Raw genomic sequence first — 24,222 nt, forward strand, 5'->3', positions numbered from 1 at the left:
TGAGGTCTAACGAGCAGAGAAAGCTCGATGTTGATAATGTAGAAGATTGTTGTCTAAGAGATCGAAGATGCGTTAAGGAATGAGACTTGACGTGTTAAAGGTTGCGGCGATGGTGGATGTAATCCAGAACAAGTTGACTAGGCTGAAGAAAAAGAGTAAACCAAAGATAAGTTCAAAAGAAAACTGACATACCAGCGAAGACTGTGTTCTTACCTGCATTAGCATTGTCGAGGATGACAATGGTTTTGGGTGAGGGAGAATGTCCCGAGACGATCTTTCAGAATTGGGCATGTGTAGTGCAAAGCTCTCCTGAGTGAAAAATGCATCGAGTGTAGGAACATGCGGTATGCGTTCACTTGATCGGTGACGTGCGGTGGTAGCACGATATGCGATAGACATCAGTATCATTGTTAGTGCATCGATGTGTGACGATACAAACATAGAGCGTTGTTCGGTTAAGCAGTGACATCGGATTAGAGGATGTTGCCTTTAGAGATTTGGATAAGGACCTCTTGGCTTGCAAGATCGTCCCACGCATAGCGGTTGGATGCACGAGGGTACGTGTGAGTTATGGCTAATTCTCTCAGGGATCACATTAGGTGATTCCAACCGAGTATGGTGACTCGAGGCTAGGCGAGTGAATGCCTAGGCGCTGGCGAATGAGTTTAGGTGGTGTTCTTCGCTATGATGTTCAATCATCAATTGGTCTTCGAACTGGGGGCTGCAAGGTCTTGTTCTTTCAGTGGTAAGGTTTTGTTATATCGTGCGCATTAAGCTGCAATACGCTTTATGACACATAAGGCTAAGGCAAAGTTTGTCTCTTTCAGAAGTGATAGCTGGTACGAGACGACTATGCACTAAGCGGCATAGACTACGTGGAATGCACATTTGGAAATATGCTTGATCAGCTTTTGCTAAGCAGCTGCACACGGGGTGGTGTGAAAATGATTCAACACATGGAAATGTATTGGTAAGCAGCCTTTGACCGTTAGGCTGAGCAGCTTGGCGCATCACGGGTTTGCGATGTATTCTATGCCTATGATAAAGCAATAGAAAAGTTTGCGGCAGTAAGGAAGGATCATCGTGCCGCACTAGTTTATCGAAAAAAGTAGGTCAGTGACAAGAGCATCTCATATTGATTAGGGTTTTGTGGAGAACTTTTGACCAAATTAAAAAGCGGGTTTGATACATACCTGAACCCTACAACCCATACGAATCCGAAAATAAAATATACACAGGTCTGAGTTGAAGACTAGATCCAAACCCGAAACTTAGGGGACTTGGATGTAGGGGTGGCAATCGGGTCAGGTTGGCGGGTTGGCGTGTCAGCATACCTCAACCCGAACCCAACCCGTTTATTAAACGGGTTGGTTGTGGCAAACACGAACCCGACCCGTTTAATAAACGGGTAACCCGACACGACCCGCCAACCCATTTAATAAATGGGTTGGGTCGGGTAAACGGGTTTTCAGGTTGGCGGGTCGGATTGGCGGGTTGACGGATCGGGTTGGTAGGTAGGCAGGTTGGCGGGTCGGGTTGGCGGGTTGGCGGGTTGACGGGTCGGGTAGACGGGTTGGCGGGTTGACGGGTCGGGTTGGCGGGTTGGTGGGTCGGGTTGGCGGGTTGACCCACCCGCCTAACCCGTTTATTAAACGGGTCAGCCGGGTTGGCGGGTTGGCATACCCCCAACCCGAACCCGACCTGTTTAATAAACGGGTTACGCGGGTCGACCCGTTTATTAATCGGGTTGGCTTAAGCCCAACCCGAACCCGCCTAAGAGGCGGGTTGGCGGGTCGTGTCAGAAATTGCCACCCCTACTTGGATGCATCCTCTTTTCCCAATTAGTCAGAACTCGTAAGCAGAGAATCCAAGGGGCGTCTCTCTCTCTCTACTTTTCCGGCGACGTTGCTTACCAGGCGAGCCCTGAACGTCGGTTGCCGGAGACGAAAAAACGACCCACATTCTTCTGACGCCTTTTTCTTCTTGAACCCTTCATTTGCACTTCTGGCATTAGCTTTTTCTTTGTCTCTCACCCCAATTTCATGTTTTCTGCGTTTCCACTTTGGTACTAAGGCTGTTTCAGAAGAAGAAAACAAAGGGTTTTTTGCTCTAGCCTAATTCATTTTCTTCCTTTTGATGAGGGAAGCATAATTGTGAATGCCGGAACTCCGAGATGAAGAGGGAGAGGAAGGAAGAGATTGCAGAAGACTATTGCTTCTTTTGCAAGGATGGTGGGGCGCTTCGTATTTGTGATTACAAGTGAGCAAACCGGTGTTTCGAATGTTATTAGTAGCACGCGTTGTTGGATTCCTTTATTTGCTTTGTATAGGCTTGCTTTTGAAGTCCTTGTCGTTTCTGAATCGAGATAAGGCACCCATTTCATGAGGGAAATGATAGCGCGTTTGTTGGTCTTCTTTATTTGCTTTTTATGATACTTTTCTGCTTTGGGTTTGTGGTCTTTGGTGGGTTTCTGATGTGTCGATCATGGATGGGTGCATTCGTTTATGTTGTAGTTGGGCTCTTGCTATCATGTAAAACCATGCATGCCATCTCTCTCTCTCTCTCTTGTAATGAATGTGTTTATGTGTTGTATGGATATGGCCGTCTTGGTGTTTGTCATGTGGAGTGCTGATTTCTTGAAAAATATGTTATAGTTATATGCGTATGTATGTATGTATGCATGTACGCGTGTATGTATGTATGCGTGTATGTATGTATGTATGTGTGTGTATGTATATATGTATGTATGTCGAAACACATTTAGGCATGGTTGATTCTAGTGACCACGCTAAGTGATGTGAAATTTCTAAATGGTATAATGAAGGATACCACTTTGATAAACTTCAATCGTTTTCATAGGCATTAATATTATCTGTAGCTTGCCTAAACTTGTTATTAGCAACTGGCAGTAGCCAGCAGGGTGGTTCAGACCAGCTGCCACAAGCAACTCAGATCAGAAATTTCATAAAGTTTTATGTCAAATTCTGAATTGCCCATTATACACTCATTAAAACTTTTTAGCTCCAGCAAATGGTTAAATATATATTCATGTTTCTATCTTTGTGTGTGTGTGTGTGTGTGTGGTGAAAAAACCAAGGTGCCCCTAGTTTTCCTGCAATTACCTTGACTGTGTTTTATATGTTTGTCTAGGATTGAAGCTTAATCAACCATTTCTACTCGCTAAATTTGTTGTATCAGGTCCTGTCTTAAAGCTTACCATGCAACATGTGTGGGCAAAAGTCCTGAGTTCTTGGAATCAGATGAACGCTGGATTTGTGGTAAGTAATTTGTCACGTTTCAACTCTGTTTTTTTTTAAAGTCCAGCTGGGGTTAGGCAGACCCCTACCAGTTATACAAGGATACGATTGGGATTTGAACTTGCAACGTCCCAACACAAGGTGACGTGCACTAGCTGCTCCTACCAAACAAGCGGAGCCCCGTTGGTTCAACTGTATTTTGCCATTCATGTCTATGAATATGTAAATGTGTTGCTGTTACCAGTTATCTGGTTGTTATTTATTATCAGCCACGCTCAATGATGACCTGAGACACTCGCATTAGTAGATTCAGTAGATCCGTATTATGCTGTTTATCTTACAATATCTAGTAGATTATTTCGGTGAAGATAGGAGTCTTTTGATGGAATGTGTGGCTATTCTTGTATTGTTTTGAATCTATGACTTGCACATTGGCACTATGTTTTGGTCTAGCAAATCTTCTACAGTTTGTAACTATTGGCCTTCCTGTGTTTAGGTTGGCACTCATGCTTCCTTTGTAAAAAGACCTCGAGCTTCCAATGCTTTTGTTGTCCAAAGTCTGTATGTTCAGCTTGTTCGGTAGCTGCCAACTTTGTACTCCTCAGAAGTAGGAAAGGATTTTGCGATGATTGCCTGAAGCTGGTGTTGATGATAGAGGATGACATGGATGTGGATTCTGATGGGGTATGATTCTTTGATCTTTATAAGTTGCATACCTCCGTCATTGATTCAGTACTGCTCCTGGCATCCAGATAGAGCAGGTTCAGTTTTTGCTTTTGATTTTTTTTCCAGAGTTATCATTTTACTTATAATAACCTTTCTAGAGTTCAGAGTTCAATATAATTTTGTCATATTGGTGAATCCATCTCTCTGTTGGTCTTTCCTGGTGAAGACTTGCAAGCCTCATTATACAGACAATTCATCTCGGTATTTCCTAGACATTGGTTTGCATTTGCTGGAGCACAATTCTTAAAATACATTCAGATAATTCCTAAGGAATGGTGGAGCACATTCCATGATGGTGGGGAGACCATGCTCTTATGCTTCAGCTGCATATGTTGACCACTTATATCACCTGAGTATATTCCTAAACAAAATCTAGGAAACTTCCTTATAACTTAAGTATGCTTGTGAGGACCACTTAGTTTTGTCCCTTGTAGCATTCCCATTCACTTTCTTTGAAAGTTATTCCAGTTATCGTGCTTGAGAAAGAAAAGCACTTTTCTTCCTTTAAGAGTTGAGCAACATTCATGTTTTCTTCTTTCCTGGATTCATTGTTGAGCCCAGGAAAGTTTGATGTGCTTCTTTTGTGGTTCAAGAAGTTTTGTAGCCTCCAGAAGATTGAAGATTAAGGGAGGTCAGAGAGGTTTTCTTCTCACCTAAACTCATTCTTGTTGATAGAATCCAAATAGGAGATTTGTCTTTGATTCATTTTCTTTTCTTGAAGGTTCTACTTTGGACATTTGGTTCCGTTAAATTGTATCCCTTTTTGTATCCTTATCTACACCAGAACTCATGGTCCCTAAAATTTTCTCTTGCTTTCTAAGGCATAGCTGTGATTTTTGGAGATTGCTAAAAAAAGAAAGAAAAAAAAGCAGATTACTTCTGCAAGAAAATAAAAAAATTCTGAAAATCCCATAAAAGTCTGAGCTGGATAACCTGGATTAAGGTTTAATGCATTTCCTCTTGCAAATGCCATGTTATACTATATTCAAATTAGTGAAGATTTCACAAATATGGTTAATACTTGTAGCCTCAGTGTGTTTTTCTATTTTTATCTCATTTTTGTGCATATATATATATTTATATATACCACTAGAATGTGATGGTGTCTTTTTTTCCCCAATCTGTACGGATGTGATCTATATGCTTGATTTCAAAGGGACTGGCTTTTGAATCATCTGATTGCAAAGCATAAACAGGTTTTTTTAATGCTTGAAAATTGATGGCTCAGTTTTTTCGTAAATATCAAGCATCCAAAAATCATGTTTTTTTTGTCGAAAGGCATAATCCAACAGTCATTTCCTAGCAAATGGACCATGCTGAACGCATTTTCAAGGTTGGATTTGCAAAAAAAGCATAGAAATTGCCTAGATCATACTCTAGTTCTCATATTCTAGTGGTCCTATATATAAAATTTGAGAAGTCTTCCTTATATTTCTTATGTTATGCACATATATTTTAGTTTTACAACTTCAGATAGTTTTCTATCTTCTGGATTCTGTTTGTGTATGTTAGGATGAAGGGTTAGGAGTTGCTAAATTAATTCTAGCAAATTTTGTAAAAGTTTTGAGATGAGGTGAGGCTCTGGTTCCCCATGGGATGAGTAAGCTTCTAGGAACAAATAATTAAATTAGTGCAAGGGAAAGGCAAAAACGGAGTTCTCCAGTTGATTTGGAAGGGTTAACCACACTACAATAAGTTCTTTAAAATCCACTGCAAAATTGGTAGCTTCTAATTGTAACCGCTGTCTAATTTTCATGGGATTCCCAAAATTCACCAAAAAATCAAATGCTCTCTGGGATATGGACTGAAATCTGCTTTCCATGGTAGGGTATAGCTCCCTTCAAAAACCAGAAGACTGGTAAAACTATTGAACTTTGTCTTCATTACAGTTTATTTTTCAAGAGATATAGTTGTAGAGGTGGAAACTGCTCTTTTCCTGCCACAAATGTCATTAGAGTTATTATCGTACAGACAAAAGGTCAACCTAATCTAAAAAAAGTCAAAAAAATCTAGTTGTATTAGTCCTTGTAACTCTCCTGCCATTGCATCTGGCAAAGAGATACAGACTTCGTAAGAGTGGTGATTTTATTTTTTTGACTAGATGTTCTTGTGTTGCATCTTCTTCCTATATTCACTGCCTAGTCCTTCTATGTTCAGGGTAAAGTGGATTTTAAAGACACAGAAACCTGGGAATTTTTATTTAAGGACTACTGGCCAATTGTGAAGGAAAAAGAAAAGTTGTCTACAAATGACGTTCATAAAGCTTATGCACTGCTAAAGAAAATTGGATTCACAAATGATGAAGTTGTAAGAATCGATCTAGATGATTCAGAAGAAGATGACAAAACTGGGAGATCAGTTATGAAAACCAAGGCTATCCGCCCTAATAGTAAGGTGAAGAAGATTATGCGAAGATATAAGTCCAACAAGAAGCAGTTTGTTGGTTGGGGTTCAAAAGAACTGATATGCTTTCTTCAATCAATTGGCAAAGCAACTGATAGGTGTTTTACTCAGGTGGAAGTTTTTGAAATCGTGAAGGAATATATACAAGAAAATAAGCTGCTGAACCCTCACAAGAAAAGGCGGGTTCTATGTGACAGTAGGCTGCATGCTCTTTTCGGGAGAAAATCCATTAGCCGTATTAAGATCAATGATTTGCTGGACCCACACTTTGCAGCAAATGAAATATCAGAAGATGAGCTTGTTATTAGTTCAGAAGATGAGAATGTTAAAAAACGACGAAGGCTGAGTTCTGATCAAAAGAGTGGTAAATCAGTGTCAAAAGGGAATGCTGTGGATGTACAAAAAAGTGTATATGCATGCATAACAGTAAAAAATATTAGAGCAGTTTATCTAAAGAGGAGTCTGATTGAGGAGTTTCTGAAATCCCTGGACACATTTGACAGCAAAGTCACTGGATGTTTCATGAGAATTAGAAGTGGTGCAAAAGCAAAACTCAGAAACTCTCACCAGCTTGTTCAAATAACTGGTAAGAGATAACAAAGGCATTTCCTTGTTTCACCTACCACCTCCTCTCCACGACTCACATGCACACCAATGCATATACTGATTCACATGCATGAACTTCTGTATATATCATCCCTTTTCTTTTAATTTTACCCTTTATCTGGCTTTTGTGTCTTTTCAGGCACGAAAAAGGTAGCAGAGGATTACAAGACAGAAGATTTGTACACAAACATTGTCCTGCTTGTGTCAAATTCAGAGAAGGATATCCACATTCACATGGTTTCAGATGATGATTTTTCTGAGGTATAATGCAAAATGGCACAACTTTTTGTCAACGAAGTCTTCTATCAGGATGTAGCTAACATCCAATACAATCAAGCACTTAAAACATACTGTAGTATTTTCTATGTCTTCGACTGTTCTAGATTGTGGTGCTGGTCCGTTGTGTTACTTCTTTTGTATTTTGTCTCCATCTATTAGCAGAATATGGATGAATAGCTAGTTTGTTTCTTTTCCCTTTTCTTCAACAATGCCAAGTCTCTTACTCTTGCAATTTCATGCAATACAATCAAGCACTTAAAACATACTGTAGTATTTTCTATGTCTTCGACTGTTCTAGATTGTGGTGCTGGTCCGTTGTGTTACTTCTTTTGTATTTTGTCTCCATCTATTAGCAGAATATGGATGAATAGCTAGTTTGTTTCTTTTCCCTTTTCTTCAACAATGCCAAGTCTCTTACTCTTGCTATTTCATGCACAGGAAGAGTGTGAAGAACTTGGCCAACTTGTGAAACAGGGTCTTCTTAAAAGGCCAACAGTGGTAAGTGTCTTGATGCTTTTCATTTGTTTCACACAGAACAGGGTTCAACACATTTTCCCCAGACTGACCCTGGTATTGAGTGCATGAAACTATGACTGACGCAACAGATCGTGGGTTCTCTGCCATCCTTGCATTCTATACCCAAACATGAATAAATTACACACACACACACAGTAGAGAGAGTGAGAGGTTAAACTTGCATGATTATGAATACTATTACAAGATTAAAAGTGGTTGGCTTGTCTTGTAAATTGAGATGCTAGACTAGGCCTGGGCCAAAGTCCAGTTTAGGGCCTTGGAAATGTTTTAGGCTTTCTGTGACCTGGTTTACTAATTCCATTTCAAGTTTGGTCAACAATTCGCAAGGACTTGGAAGAGTTAAGAATTGGTCTCGGAGTTGGACCATGCTGTCCAAATTGAGGAATTTCCATTTGGTTAGAAACTAATCCTGAGGCTGTCAAGATATGGACTTAACTACTCGATTTCTATGTCTAGCTTTAAATGTACAAGGTTCTGCCGAGTACACTAATAAGAAACTATTGATGCTTTTTCTATTTCTGAATGATGAATGAAGTTGGAATTCTGGCAGATTAAGTGGCTTTCCTGCCTGGTAAGTGGCAATGAACCACCAGCCTGTTTTTTTATTAGCACCCCAATGTCAGCTCTTTTTCATTATGTTATCTCTGAGTTGGAAAGAATCTGACACAATACCCCTATATTTATACTTTTGTTTTGTTGAATATGTCATTTTCAAGGTTTATGGCTTATTTTAGGTGAGAGTGGCCTGTCTTTGGAATCTTAATGCATAATGAAGAGATGTCATTTCCATCTTTACTGTCCATAAAAGGTTGCAATTTTCCTTTATTTACAGTTTTGGCTTCCACATGCATCCTTTCCCCTCACCTCATCCATTCCTCTGTGCCTGTGATGGATTAACAAGCTTAAACTTTTGACCTTTCTTGAACATAGAATATTTCATATCTTTATAACTGATTGACTTGTCTAGTGAAAGTAATCACTTTTTTCAGATCAGATTCCATTTGATAAAACATTGTTTTGACAGCTAGTGAATTGTGTATAATGGTTATTTTGTTTGTTTGGTGGCACATATCTTAGTTGTGAATATTCCCGTTTGATTTGTGTTTTCAGCCTTTAGATGATGTACCCTACAGCCTCTATGCCTCTTTCTGGCTAGTCATATGGAATTTTTTGTCTGTTGGTTACTTGGTGGTACTTGATTCACATGCTGATCGAAGAACTTACTGTTCAGTGTGTATTACGATAGCTGATACAGCCAAACTACCACTGATATGTGATAATATCCCTGATATCTCTTTGTTTCTTTTATTATTCACTTTGTTATACTTCCTTTTTATTATTGGTTACAGCTGAATGTCACACAGATCCCACTTTTGATCTCACAATGCCCAATCTCTGATGGTGTATGCTGTCTAAAGGTCTTTAACAGAGTGTAATCCTATAGTCTCTCTCTCTCTCTAACTATATATATATGTGTGTGTGTGTGTAATGTTTCTCCATAGTTTTTTTTTCTTTTTCTTTTCCATGATAGTGAGACAGTGACTACCATCTGAAGTATTATGGTTAGTTTTGAGGTGATTGCTTACAGAGTAAAAATCAAATGGGTGTCTTGCTGCCAAAAAGGTGGTGCTGATCTTCTTGCAAGAAGCTCAGGCATGGCTTCATCCTCTTTCATTTAATAAACAAGCTCAATAGGCTCAAGCTTGAGCCTGGTTCGTTAAACTTGTTTAGAGTAAATTAGTCTATAAAGTGTCTTGAATCATAGTGCAAGGACATTTCGTTTTAAATGAGAGACGACAGGTTCCAATCTCATTTCCTCTACCTTATCAAGTAATATGTTACATCTGGTTTGGCTCTGCTCAAGCTTACTGGAAGTGAGCTTAAGCTTGATTAAGCTCAACCAAACTGAGTTTGAGCCTGTTATTTTTGTACCAAGCCAAACAGTCTGAGCTCAGTCTTCACTCCCAACTTGTGTGCTGTCCTAATGAAGATGGAGATAAAAGTAGTCCACCTTTAACCATGGCAGTGCATTCATGTAGGACTCTTTTTTCAGGTGAAGCAGGCAGTGCATTAATTATTTTCCTCTGATTACCACCAATTCTTAAAAATCTCCTGTTTGAGGTGAAGCTATTATTTTTAAACATGCATGATGATCTATGTCACAAAGATACAGACACGTACATGTACGTGAATCACGTACGGGACACGAGTTCGTCAATTTTGTAAAAACTATGACACGGCGAAACACACACACAGATATATATATATATATATATATATATATATATATATATATATATATATATATATATGTGTGTGTGTGTGTGTGTGTAAATTTTGTTATATATTACATTTAAAAATTTAGTTATTATTATGGTATTTTGGTGATATTTAGAAAGGTGAGGGTAACTGTGGTAAGAGAGAGAGAGATTTTGGTGATATTAAAAAATATGAGGGTAGCCTTTAAAAAAAGGTCAGGGTAACTGTGGTATGAAGAGAGTGTAATGAAGTGCCGGAAGTGATATCTCCAAGGGCAAACAAGGAAGCACGCACATACACAAGTGGCCACTAATGGGCAAGATTACACCAAACCACAAAAGTGGCAAAACACACAAAAGAAGAGGAAAAAATATATTCCACTCAAGAGGCTTCAAAGAAGCATGCTTTACATGGGGGAGAACTCCTTTATTTATAGGCAAAAGAGAGGGCCCTTGGAAGGGCTCCTAAGGGACGTTGGAGCCCTTCCAATGGTCATATTTATGACCGTTGGAGGCTCCAACGTCCCCTAAGGGGGGCCTTCCCAAGGAAAAAGAAAAAAAGGAAAAGGAAAAAAAAAAAAGAAAAAGAAGAAATACATTGTTCATGAAATAGGTAAAATGACTATTTTACCCCTAGTGAGTATTACAAGGAAAATACACACACACACACACATATATATATATATAACATATTTTAACACCCCCCCTCAAACACACGGGGAGATCACAGAGAGTTTGCTAAGGAGAAAGTAAAAACGAGGCGATGGCAAAGCTTTGGTGAAGAAGTCCGCCAATTGGTATTCGGTAGGAACATATGAAAGTTGAATGGTGCCCCGTATAAACTCACCACAAACATAATGACAATCCATCTCTATGTGCTTTGTTCGTTTATGGAAGGTGTGATTGCTGACAATGTAGATAGAACTCTTGTTGTCGCAACACAACTTCGAAGGAGTTGAGAATGAGACGCCCATATCTTTAAGCAAACTTCTTAACCATACAATTTCAGTGATGGTAGTGGCCATCGCACGATACTCCGCTTCGGTAGAAGAGAGAGATACTTTCTGTTGTTTCTTACACCTCCAGGAAATAAGTGACTCTCCAAGAAACACACAATAACGTGTTGTAAAAATATGATCATATCAGAGTCAGTATAAGCAAGTACAATAAGAGGTGAAGAGGAGGGTAAGAATAATCCTTTAGTTATGGTGGTTTTCAAATATTTGATAATCCTCATGACTGCGACTATGTGAATGGTAGAAGGTGCAGTCTGAAATTGGCTTGCACTATGAACCACATGAGAAATATCGGGTCTGGTGATAGATAAATATGTTAGTGACCCAATTAACTGACGATAAGGAGTGAGATCTGCTAAAGGAGTGCCATCACTGGCTCTCATCTTGGCGTTGATCACTGCTGGAGTCTCCACCTTCTTGTCATCTGTTAACCTAGACCAAGTAATGATATCGGAGGCAAGCTTCATTTGAGAGAGGACATACCCCTTGTGGGAGTATGCAACTTCAATTCCTAAAAAGTACCTCATAAAACCAAGGTCAGACATATCAAAATTTTCTTTTAAAATATTTTTAATAAATTCAGTACCCTTTTTATCATTACCTGTGATGATCATGTCATCCACATATAGTAACAAAATTGTTATATATTTATCAGATTTTTTAACAAACAAAGCAGTATTAGTATAACAAGAAGACAAACCATTATCGAGAACTACTTTGCTAAAGAGATCATACCAAGCTTTTGGGTCTTGTTTAAGACCATAGAGAGCTTTGTTTAATTTTAGGATATTCCCTTGTCCAATTTCAAGACCTGGCGGAGGATCCATAAGGACTTCTTCACATAGAGTTCTATTTAAAAAAACATTTTTAACATCAAGTTGATATATCGGCTATTGTTTAATAGAAGCCAAGGCGATTAAAGTTCGCACACTAGTCATTCTAGCTACTAGGGCAAATGTTTCTTCATAATCAATCTCATATTCTTGGGCGTAGCCTTTTGCAACCAACCGAGCTTTGTATCTTTCTAGAGATCCATCGCATTTGGTTTTAACTTTATAAACCCATCTACACTCAATTGGCTTTTTTCCAAAGGGTTGGCGAATAATGTGTTAAAATGTATCTCCAAAACCATTGTTGGAAGTATAAATATATATACTTATATATATAGAGATACATATGCATATATATCATATATGTATACGTATCACTCTATATATAAATAAATATATATATATATATATATTATTTTCTTATACCTGAAAAGGGTATTCTTGTAATTTCACATCTTGCATATATTCCACTTGGAATATGTTGTAATTTCTTTTTATTTTTTTTTCTATTTTTTATTTTTTCCTTTTTCATAAAGGTGCATTGGGGGTCCCCCCAATAGAGTCGTTGGGGACCCCCAACGGTCACAAATGTGACTGTTGGGGGCTCCCCAACGACTCCTTTGGGAGCCCCCCTTGTACCCCTTTGCTTTTGTATAAATAGGGGTGTTTCCCCTTGTTATTCCTTAAGCTTGAGAGTCTCAAGCATTTGCTCTTTTCTATAAAATACATGCCTTAGTGCATGTTTGCTACTTTTACGTTTTTTTTGCGTATTTTGTTCAAGTGTTGTGTGAGTGCCTTCGTGCATATCTTTCATAAAGTATTTTTGTTTGTATGCGTAGTCTCTTCGTAGAAAATTTTATATGGTATCAGAGCCAGGTTGGTGATAGAGGATCGTGGGATTCTTCTTTTTTGAGTGCCTCGAAAAGCGTGCCTTCGGATCTTTGAAGTTTGAAGTGGTGGATCTTGCTTCTCAAATATTTTAGAAGAATCTTGTGCAAGTCAGATTTTGAAATCTTGTGTTGGTACGCATTTTTTCCCTCCTTCTTTACTCCTTAATGGGTGAAAAAGAGTCTCATTTTGCTCTTGGCTTCAAACTAAATGGGTCCAACTATCATGTTTGGGCTGGGAACACAGAGGCTCACGTAAAAGGAAAATGGCCATGGGGTTATGTGCAAGGCACAATTCCAGAACCGGAACCCAAAATTGCCATGGTAAACGGAAGTGAAATCAAGATTCTTGAGGGAGAAGAAAGAATCAAAGCCCTTGAAGAGTATTCTAAGAAGCACGATAAATGAAAAATGAAAAATTTCAAGATTCTTTCTTGGTTTTTCTCATCCGTTGAAACTAAGATTAATGCCAACATTATTAAGTTCAAGAAAGTATCGAAAGCTTGGCATTATCTTGAGAAAATGTATACGTCAAGGGACTTATCTCATAAGTATTACCTTCAAAAGAAGACTCTCTCTCCTACTCAAGGTGAAATGACTATTAGGGAATATTTTTGCCGATCTTTCTTCCATTTGGGATGAGCTTGCCATGCTTGAACCAAAATGGAGTGGAGAGGCGATTGAACTCCGTCACAAGCAACTTGAAGAAGATCAGTTCTTCAACTTTTTGAATGGGCTAAGGCCCGAATTTGAGCAAATAAGGTCATCTCTTCTATCATCGTTTACTCCTCCCTCTCTTGAAGATGTACTCACCAAATTAAGTGGTGAGGAGAAGGATCAAATGTTCTTGCGGTTCCTTGTAATTATGAAGAAAACAATGGGGTCCATGCCGTATCAAGACCCGAAAACAATGTAAAAACCTATCGTCCTCCTCACTTTAAACCACAAAATCAAAGTGAAAATGGTGGGCAAAGAGGAAAAAAAGACTATAGCAAAATTATTTGTCATTTCTGTAAAGAACCAGGGCATATCAAACCCATATGTCCCAAATGGAAGAAGCTTCTCGCAATGGCTACCACCGGTGTACCGCAAAAAGAGGAGGCATCTTCAAGTGGATCTCTCTCTAAGTCAAATAATGGGATCCCTTCAACCTCTCCTCAAGGGAGCTACCTCCGATGCTGCCGTGTCTACTCCTTCCTCTCCAGGTAAAGTCTCTTAGCTTTTGGACTCTGGTGCATCTTTTCATATGTCCCCAAACATATTTTCCCTTTCCGCGATTACTCAAAAAATGTTTCTCCATCTTTTGTTTCCACTACAGATGGAACCTCTCTTGAAATTAAAGGCATAGGTAATTTTGAACTCAAGACTTTTTTATTCCAAAAATTAGATTTATACCTAAATTAAACTTAAACCTTCTCTCTGTTTCTCAACTCTCGGACCATGGTTGCGATATTAAATTCTCTTGTGATAAATGTTTAATACAAGATCGTCAGTCCGGGGAATTGATTGGGGAAGGCTTTAGGAAGGGAGACTTATACTATATGGACTCTCTTCAAGTTCCAATTTTTTTTGTAATGTTGCCCGACACAAAGATATAAATGTGTGGCACAAAAGACTTGCTCATCCTAATATCACCAAGTTATCTTATTTACACTTTACAAAAGACCTATGTAAAAGTTCTTTTTCTTGTAATGATTGTATTCTCGAAAAAATGCGGAGTTTGCCTTTTGAGCAAAGAACTATGTTCTCTTCTAAAACTTTCGAAATTGTTCATTCAGATGTTTGGGGACCCGCACCTGTTGCTTCAAAAGGAGGCTTTTCTTATTATGTAATTTTGTGGATGACTTTTCCAGATATTCATGGATCTATTTTCTTAAGTTCAAATATGAAGTATTTTCATGTTTCAAAACTTTTCGTACAATGATTAAGAATCAATTCAACAGTAACATAAAGATATTTAGAAGTGATTCTGGAGGAGAATATCTCTCCAATCAATTTAAGGAGTACCTTGAGGATAACAGAATTGTTCACCAAACGTCTTGTCCTAAAACTCCTCAACAAAATGGGTTGGCCGAAAGGAAACATAGGCACATCATTGAGACCACTAAGACCCTTATATCCCAAAACATTCCTAAAAATTTTTGGGCTGAAGCATCTCTTGCTTTTGTTTATCTGATAAATCGCTTACCATCTAGGATATTGAGAAAAATATCTCCTTTTGAGGTATTATATAAGCTTGAACCTGATTATAATAGGTTACGAGTTTGGTGTAAGTGTTTTATACTTACTGATAAAAATGACAAGCTCTCTCCTAAGGCTATTCCTTCTGCCTTTCTCGAATATTCTTAAACTCAAAAAAGGTTTCGTTGTGTTAAAATGTACTCATCAATTATTGTAATTAGATATATTATATATATATATATATAAAAGATGATACATATACATATATGGTATATATGTATATGTATCTTCCTAATTATATATATAAAATATATATTTTTCTATATTAGTCGTAGGGGTAGTTTAGTCCTTTTATGCATATTCCATTTTGGAATATGATTGTATTTTCTCTTTTATTTTTATTTTTCTATTTATTTTTTCTAAATTTATTTTTGTGGTTTGCACCACATTGGAGGACTCCCCAAAGAGTCGTTGGGGAGCCCCCAACGGTCACAAATGTGACCGTTGGGGGCTCCCAACGACTCCTTTGGGAGCCCCCTATGTGGCTCCTCAAAGGCTTATAAATAGGGGCTTTTCCCCTTGTATTTGTTACTCCTTGTAGGAGCTTTTGCTCCAATGTAATGGGTGTTACACCCTTCTTCTCTTCAATAATATTAACTTATGCCTTATAGGCATTTTTGCCCCTTTTGTGGGTTTATGTGTTAGCACTTTATGTGCTTGTGTTTTCCCTTTTAGTGGGTATATCCGCACTTCATGTGCATGTGTATTGGTTCATTATTGAACCTAATATATTCAAAGCCGTTTCTTTACACGTTGTTATGACCCTAGAGATGATAAGTTATATGTCTCAAGAAATGTAAATTTCTTAGAAAATGAAAGCGGCTTTGAAAAAAATGTTTCTCAACAAGAAAATGTTGATTATTCCTTCTTATTTGACTTATTGTCTAACAACGATGACATATCTAGTGATGATGATGTATCATCAAACCATGATAGAGAAAATGATGGTGATGCTGATGAATATAACTCATCCAATGAACAAGAAGGTAGAATTTCAAGTGATCCAATAACCTATTCTCGAAGAAACCAAGATACCTTTAGAAGTGCTATTGATCAATATAGTGAGTTTGTTCCTACTCTCGACCACAAAAGATCTGAAAGGAATAGGAGACCTCCAACTCGTTTTGTCTCGTTTGATTCCTTCTCACCCCGATATAGGTCTTGTCTTAGTGCTATTCACTCTTATTTTGAAACTAGAAATTTTGAAGAAGCTAAAAAATGTATAGAATAGCAAGAAGCTATGCAAAATGAACTTAACGCTTTTAGGAAGGCTGAAACCTGGGATTTTCAAACTCTACCCATAGGAAAGAAAACTATAGGTTGTCGATGGGTTTTTAAGGTTAACACTAAGAGCGATGGATCACTGAAAAGGTATAAAGCTCGCTTGGTCACAAAAGGATATGAGCAAGAGTATGAAATTGATTATGATGAAACTTTTGCTCCTGTAGCCCGAATGGTTACAGTTAGATGTCTTATTACTATTGCATTTATTAAAAATTGGAACATTTTTCAAATGGATGTGAAAAATGCTTTTTTGAATGGTGATCTTAACGAAGAAGTTTATATGGATGCTCCACCAGGCATGAAGATTCCTAAAGATAAAGTTCTTCGTCTTCGAAAGGCCCTCTATGGTTTGAAATAGGCCCCCAAAGCTTGGTATGATAGATTCACCAGCGTAATTCTGAAAAATGGTTTTTCCTCCTGTTATACTGATACTGCTTTGTTTACTAGAAAATCTGATGCAGGAATTGCGATACTATTGCTCTATGTTGATGACATGTTAATTACAGGTGATGATGTTCAAGGAGTCAAGGGTATTAAGTCCGTCTTGACTTCAAAATTTGAGATGTCAGACTTGGGTTTTTTGACATACTTTCTTGAAATTGAGGTTGCCTATTCTCAACGTGGTTACTTCCTATCTCAGTCTAAACTTGCTTGTGAGATTATTGACAGGTGAGGGATTTCTGATGACAAAGTCTGCGAAACTCCTGAAGTCGTGGGATAAAAAATGAAGATTGATGACGGTGTTCTTCTAACCGATCCTACTCCTTACAGGCAGTTGGTAGGCTCTTTAATGTACCTTAGCATTACTCGACTTGATTTGTCACATGCTATTCATATCGCCAGTCAGTTTCAGCACACCCCTATAATAGTTCATATGAGTGTTGTTCTTCGCATCATTAGATATTTAAAGGAAACAATGAATAAGGGAGTATTTCTATCTTCCTCTTCTGAATTAAAATTACTTGCTTATATTGACTCAGACTGGGGAGGTAACCCTAATAACCGTCACTCCACCACTGACTTTTGTGTTTTCTTAGGAGAGTCTTTGATTTCATGGCGATATAAAAAGCAACAAAAGGCCTCTCTGTCATCCACTGAAGCAGAATATAGAGTCATGGCATCCACTACCATGGAAATTGTATAAATTCGATGCCTTTTGAAAGATATGGGAGTGCTTATCAGAGAACCAACAAAGCTATGCTGCGACAACAAAAGTGCAATTTATATTGCCAAGAATCACACCTTTCATGAGCGAACAAAGCATATAGAGATGGACTGCCATTATGTTAGGGAAGAATACTTGAAGAAGGTCATTGATCTACCGTACGTGACGTCTGAGTATCAACTTGCAGACTTCTTCACAAAAGCTCTTTGTTCGCCCAGATTTCATTTCCTTCTTAACAAACTTGCGGTTATCACACCGTAAGTTTGAGGGGGGGTGTTAAAATGTATCTCCAAAACCATTGTTGTAAGTATAAATATATATACTTATATATATAGAGATACATGTATATATATATATATATCATATATGTATACGTATCTCTATATATATATATACATATTTTATTTTCTTATACTCAAAAAGGGTATTATTGTAATTTCACATCTTTGCGCATATTCCACTTGGAATATGTTGTAATTTCTTTTTATTTTTTCCTTTTTTCATAAAGGTGCATTGCCCCCCCCCCCATTAGAGTCGTTGGGGGCTCCCCAACGACTCCTTTGGGAGCCCCCCTTGTACCCATTTGCTTTTGTATAAATAGGGGTGTTCCCCCTTGTTATTCCTTAAGCTTGAGAGTCTCAAGCATTTGCTCTTTTCTATAAAATACATGCCTTAGTGCATGTTTGCTACTTTTACGCTTTTGTGCGTATTTTGTTCAAGTGTTGTGTGAGTGCCTTCGTGCACATCTTTCATAAAGTATTTGTGCTTGTATGCGTATTGTCTCTTCGTAGAAAATTTTACATAATGCTCCAAGTTTGGGCTTTGTTAAGAGCCTCTAATTCAATTTTCATGGCTTCAATCCAATGAGGATGATCCTTAGCTTCTTTAAATGAGGCATGCTCATGATAAAAGTGTATCAACATGAGGCAATTCCTATAGTTAGGTAAAAAAGATTCATAAGACACAAATTTTGTGGTGGCCTACTATTATGAAAGGATCTCCTAAGTTGATTGTCTTCAACAACTGGTTCTTCTAAAGAGAAATCTTGGAAATATCTTTCAAGGGCAGATTGATGTTTATTTCTTAGCCGCCAGGTATATACATTAATATCATTAAGATTCTCATTTCAAGAACCATCATCATGTTGTGGCATATCATTATGATGTAAAATACCATCACAAGAATTATCACAAATAATTGCATCTTGAGACTTAGTTCTAGGAGCTAAATCAAATAAAAAGGAATAAACAATGTCTTCTTTAGATGTGTGAATATCAATACCATTTTGATCTTTAAGAAAGTTTACATTTCTTGACATATAGAGTTGATTGTTTTGTATATCATAACACCTATAGCCTTTTTTATTTTTACCATATTCAATGACCACACATTCAAGAGCTTTTGGTGATATTTTGTCTTGTCCTTGAACAAACACAAAGCATGTACATCCAAAGATCCTTAGTCTATTAAAATTTGGAGTAATTTTGAATAATTTTTCAAATGGTGATATATTTTTTAAAGAAGAGGAGGGCATCCGATTTATAAGATATGTTGCGGTAAAAAGAGTTTTGGCCCAAAAATTCTTAGGAACATTTTTAGACATAAAAGTGTTCTTGTGGTTTCAATTAAATGTCTATGTTTTCTTTCCGCAAGAGCATTTTGTTGTGGAGTCTTAGGACAAGATCGTTCATGTAGAATTGTATTTAATTTGAGGTAATTTTGAAATTCTTTAGACATGTACTCACCTCGTGAATCGGATCTAAGTATGGTTATAGTGTTTTGAAATTGATTTTGAATGAGAACATGGAATTCTTTAAAATTAGTGAAGACATTGGATTTGTTTTTAATAATATATACCTATGTATATCTACTAAAATCATCAATAAAAAAATGTAGTAAGAGTATTCTCCTTTGAACATAATGGGTGCCGGCTCCCATACATCGGAATGCACAAGTTCAAAAGGTCTTTTTGACACAAAATTACTATGCGAATACAGAAGCAAATGATGAAGTTTTCCAAGAATACAATCATTGCATGCAAATGTATTTGTATTACAAAATTTGTTCAAGAAAGGAAAGAGATACAACTTGGAGATACTAGGATGTCCAAGCCTCTTGTGCCAAGTCTCAATATCTTTAAATTGAACATGATTACAAAAAGATTTGGATGGCAAAGACAAAAAATTGATATAATAAAGATCCCCTCTTCTATGGCCTTGCCCAATCCACTTCTTGAACCGAAGATCCTGCACATAGCAATGGGTAGGTAAAAAAAAGACATTACATTCAAAATCGGTAATTTAAGAAACAAAAAAACGATTTAGGTTAAGTTTTGGAATAATTCGTATTTTGGGAACAAAAAATTCTTTGTTTTGATCATAAGTTTTCTCAATATTTTCAATGCCTTCAACATCTAAAGATGTTTCATCAACGGTGGAAACATATGATTTGAATTTATTGAGACTTGGTTTTGACAAAAATGATGCATTCAGAGTCGTATGAAAAGAGGCACCCGAGTCAAGAATCCAAGAGGTCATACCTGAAAAGGATGAGATGGCGGCACTGGAAGTGAAAGGTGTAGAGGATGATGCAGAGGAGTTCATCTTTATGAATTGATGTAGAGTTTCGGTAAGATGAGCGATGGACTCCTTTATGTCTCCATTCTTCTTTGAATCTTCATTGGTGCTTGGAGGAATTTCCTCAACGGAAGCCACCTTCTTCTTAAACTTGGGGCAATCCGGACAAATATGGCTTGGTTCATTACAATTATGACAAATAATTTTTCTTTCTCCCCCACCATTGTATTTTGAAAAATGGGGTGGTTTATATGGTCTTACATTGTTGCCGGGTCTAGACACGTCATGAACTTCATCAACATCTCTTTTCAAGGTCAAACGAGTCTCTTCTTGACATAAATCGGCCAAAATGTCACTTAAAGGAGTAGAAGCCCTATGAAGGAGGGATCCTCTTAGTTGCTCAAATTCGGGATGAAGCCCATGAATAAATTTGAAAAATCTTTCTTTTTCCATTTGCTCTTGCCTCATGGCAATAGTACTACCTTCTCATTGTGGTTCGAGAAGAATAAGTTTATCCCATAAAGAAGATAGGGCACTATAATAGTCCTTGATGCTCATATCACCTTGCTTCGTTTCTTTAACTTTTTCTTGTAGGAAGAAATGTCTAGCAAATTTTCTTTGAGTGTACATGCCTTTAATAAAGAACCAAGCTTCATTGGCCTTCTTGAACTTTGCTAGATTTGCATAAATTTTTAATTCAACATTATTCATAAACCATGCTAAAATTTTAGCATGCTCACTTTCCCATTCTTCCATTTTTGAAGAGAAGTCAAGAATGACTTTATTTTTTTCTTCTTCATTCAATGCTTTTTCCTCGTTGCCTTCAAACTTGGTTAATTTTAATTGCGGGTCCGGAACGGTTCCACACACATAACCCCAAAGTTTTTTACCATTAAGGTTATTTTCCATAGCGGCCGCCCACATACGATAATTGGTCCCATTTAATTCAAATGAGAGGTCGATTTTGGCATCTTTGTTGGCCATTTATTGAAAAAGAGTTTGAAAGCAAGAGAGAGGAGAGATATTACTTGATAAGAGAGGACCCGATGAAGCTTTCACAACCAAGGCTCTGATACCATGTAATGAAGTGCCGGAAGTGATATCTCCAAGGGTAAACAAAGAAGCACATACATACACAAGTGACTACTAATGGGCAAGACTACACCAAACCACAAAAGTGGCAAAACACACAAAAGAAGAGGAAAAAATATATTCCACTCAAGAGAGGTTTCAAACAAGCATGCTTTACATGGGGGAGAACCCCTTTATTTATAGGCAAAAGAGAGGGCCCTTGGAAGGGCTCCTAAGGGACGTTGGAGCCCTTCCAATGGTCATATTTATGACCGTTGGAGGCTCCAACGTCCCCTAAGGGGGGCCTTCCCAAGGAAAAAGGAAAAAAGAAAAAGGAAAAGAAGAAATACATTGTGTGAAATAGGTAAAATGACTATTTTACCCTTAGTGAGTATTACAAGGAATATATATATATATATATATATATATATATATATATAGATTATGACACATAGACATATATGTATATGTGTATGTGTCATAGTCTATATATATATATAACATATTTTAACAGAGAGAGAGAGAGAGAGAGAGAGAGAGAGAGAGAGAGAGAGAGAGAGAGAGAGAGAGGGCTATTTTGGTGATATTAAAAAATATCATGGTAGGTGTCGTAACGAATATTGTGTCCGGATCCGTGTCATACCAGCTACTTGACCAAAGCATGTCACTGTGACATAGTTGATGATATAATGTATGTGTTTAGCTTTTCTTTTGATGACTGTTTAAAAATATGTTCAATTTCTGGTTTTTCATTCTTTATAGAGTTGATCAGAAACTCTTTCTGTGCAGGAGGAGCTTGAGAGGAAGGTTCTGGCTCTACATGAGTATATAACCAACCATGTATATGCATTAAATCATTAATCAATAAGCATACTTTGATTCACTGGTTACTTAAGTCCTGATTCTCATTCATCTTTATGCAATTCATATTATATGCTAAGCTCTGGCTTTTTTCTGTTATTTCTGATAATTTTTGTTATAAAAATGTGCTTGCAGTGGATTAAGAAAGAGATGATCTTGCTACAGAATATGATTAAACGAGCAAATGAAAAGGGCTGGCGCAGAGAATATCCTTTCCCTGTACATGGCTCTTTAATGTTGATTGACCAAGTTAATCTGTTTATTTGGTTTTAATGCTCTGAACCCTATGCCATTTCCACCAAGCAAAAAATGCTGATTGTATTATGAGAAGGAGAACACTCGAAGCATTGCACAATATTAATTGACGACTTAAAAAGGGCAGCTGAAATTCAGCATACCTGACTTGGAACAAAAAGATTTGTAGTATAATATACAAGTTGGCTAGTGACTGTGTAGGTAGGTTTCGTAGTGCTTTAGCCTCTTAGTAACTGAAGAAAATTTTGTTTGGTGTCTTGATCTTTATAAAATTAATTTCTTACATTCAGAATTATTATGGAAGTGTGGAGATCAGGAACTAAAACTATTTCCTTACGTGGCAGATTACCTGAAATTCAAGATTTAGTTGACTTGAAGTATGTATTAACCTATGGTTGTCCTTAACTGATTATTTCTCTCTATAAGCTCATGGAGTATGCCGAAAAGTTGGAAATGCTTCAGCGACCTGCTGAACAAGCACGGCTACTGCAGGAGCTTCCAACTATTGTTGCAGATGCAGAAATAGAAATTCCAGATGCTGTCACTGAAAATGAAATTCCTGATAATAAATGCAAAGAAACAGAAAATATCAATACTGCAGATCCAACACAAGTTCCTCCTGATGGTAAAGTCGAAGGCACAGTTGTTGCCAACATTGCCACCGAAGGTACAAGCAAAAAAACAGACACTGGCAATGCTATCATTGACATAGAATCTCCTGAAGGTGAAAGCAGAGGTTCACTTTTACTGAATTCTTTTTTACAACTCCAATACCTGAAATTTTGGTTACATTATAAACTGCTATTAATTCATATTCTGGTCGTGAAACTATTTGAAGGAATCACAGTTCCCTGAGAAGGCCATGTTCTTTCTTGTTTTGACCTATCTATGTTCCATTAGATTAAGTCTGAATGCGGCTTCATGGAACCTAAAAACATTTTCTGATACTGTTGCAGTCAACCTTCAGACCAATCCTGCTATGGAAATCCATTCATCTTTCACAGGAAAACCGTCTGCTGATACTGATTGTGATAATCATTGCCCAGGCTCTACAGCTACAGAAGAAACCCAAGAGACCAACGGTGATCCTGGAAATGAGCCATCAGAAAATAAGGGTGATATAAAGGATGAAGGTGCTTTGTTGTGGAAGTACACAGACCCCTACGAGGTCATCCAAGGGCCATTTTCACTAGAAGAACTGAGAGAATGGATGGAGGAAGGATATTTTCCAGATGATTTCAAAATCTGGAAAACAAATCAATCTCAAGAGAGTGCTATATTGTTGACTGACGCACTTCGGCAGGAATCTTTGAAACCTGAATAGCTTAATCGAAGTCTACCATAAAGTTTTGTACATCCTGTTGGTCTTTCATGCATAGGCATCATAGTATTAAAAGATATATAGACTCTGCTAACCAATCAATAGGATGACTAACCATAGCATATTGAAAGTCAAACATTCTTCAAATGCAGTTTTTGCTTTTTAATTTTTGTATAATGTCAAGGTATCCGGAAGGAATAGTCCACTGGAGTAACTTTCCTTGCATTACTGGCATGTAAATCAGGTCCAAAAACTTTTAAGCCACTGAATTTATTGTTCATCCAGATTTGGCATTTTGATGTGGCTGAAACTATTCTACTTGCAGGTTTTCCTTTCTTTTTCTCGAAGCCTGTCTGCCCACAACCTTTCTTTGAACTTCTTACTCTCCTCGATGTTCTGTTTGCACCTTAACGGCCTCTGTGATCATAGAAAACAAGCACCATCAGAGAACAAACAAGTTTGGTATTGCAGTAGAATTCTTATGGAAATGTGGTTACTTCTTCTCGAAAGCAGCGGACAAGTTTTATTTTGAGATCATTGCATTTGCCAAAGAATTTTGATACCGGACGATCCATGTGACACTTCTTAAATTGTTCAATTATCTGAAATGCACAAATATTAGAAAGATGCGAAGAAAAGGTATAAAATC

At 37.5% G+C, this 24,222-nt stretch overlaps 1 protein-coding gene across 2 annotated transcripts; it reads left to right on the forward strand.

Moving 5' to 3' along the window:
* Window positions 1–1,876: 1,876 nt before the first annotated feature.
* Window positions 1,877–24,222, forward strand: LOC149817361 (uncharacterized protein At5g08430-like). 2 transcript variants are annotated; one of them, XR_016427673.1, is made up of 11 exons: window positions 1,878–2,259; window positions 3,199–3,278; window positions 3,754–3,941; window positions 6,141–6,972; window positions 7,132–7,253; window positions 7,710–7,769; window positions 21,926–21,976; window positions 22,133–22,202; window positions 22,677–22,988; window positions 23,209–23,817; window positions 23,899–24,222. XR_016427673.1 is itself a non-coding variant. In XM_089987612.1 (10 exons), the coding sequence occupies exons 1-10, from the start codon at window positions 2,174–2,176 to the stop codon at window positions 23,574–23,576; spliced, it is 2,136 nt and encodes a 711-aa protein (XP_089843738.1). In that variant the 5' UTR covers window positions 1,877–2,173; the 3' UTR covers window positions 23,577–23,582. The 2 variants fall into 2 exon arrangements, 1 of the variants encoding a protein (XP_089843738.1); XM_089987612.1 differs by lacking the exon at window positions 23,899–24,222 and having other exon boundaries at window positions 1,877–2,259; window positions 21,926–21,943; window positions 23,209–23,582.

Source organism: Nuphar pumila, chromosome 14 (assembly GCF_984573655.1).
Source record: "Nuphar pumila chromosome 14, dmNupPumi1.hap1.1, whole genome shotgun sequence".
NCBI lineage: Eukaryota > Viridiplantae > Streptophyta > Magnoliopsida > Nymphaeales > Nymphaeaceae > Nuphar > Nuphar pumila.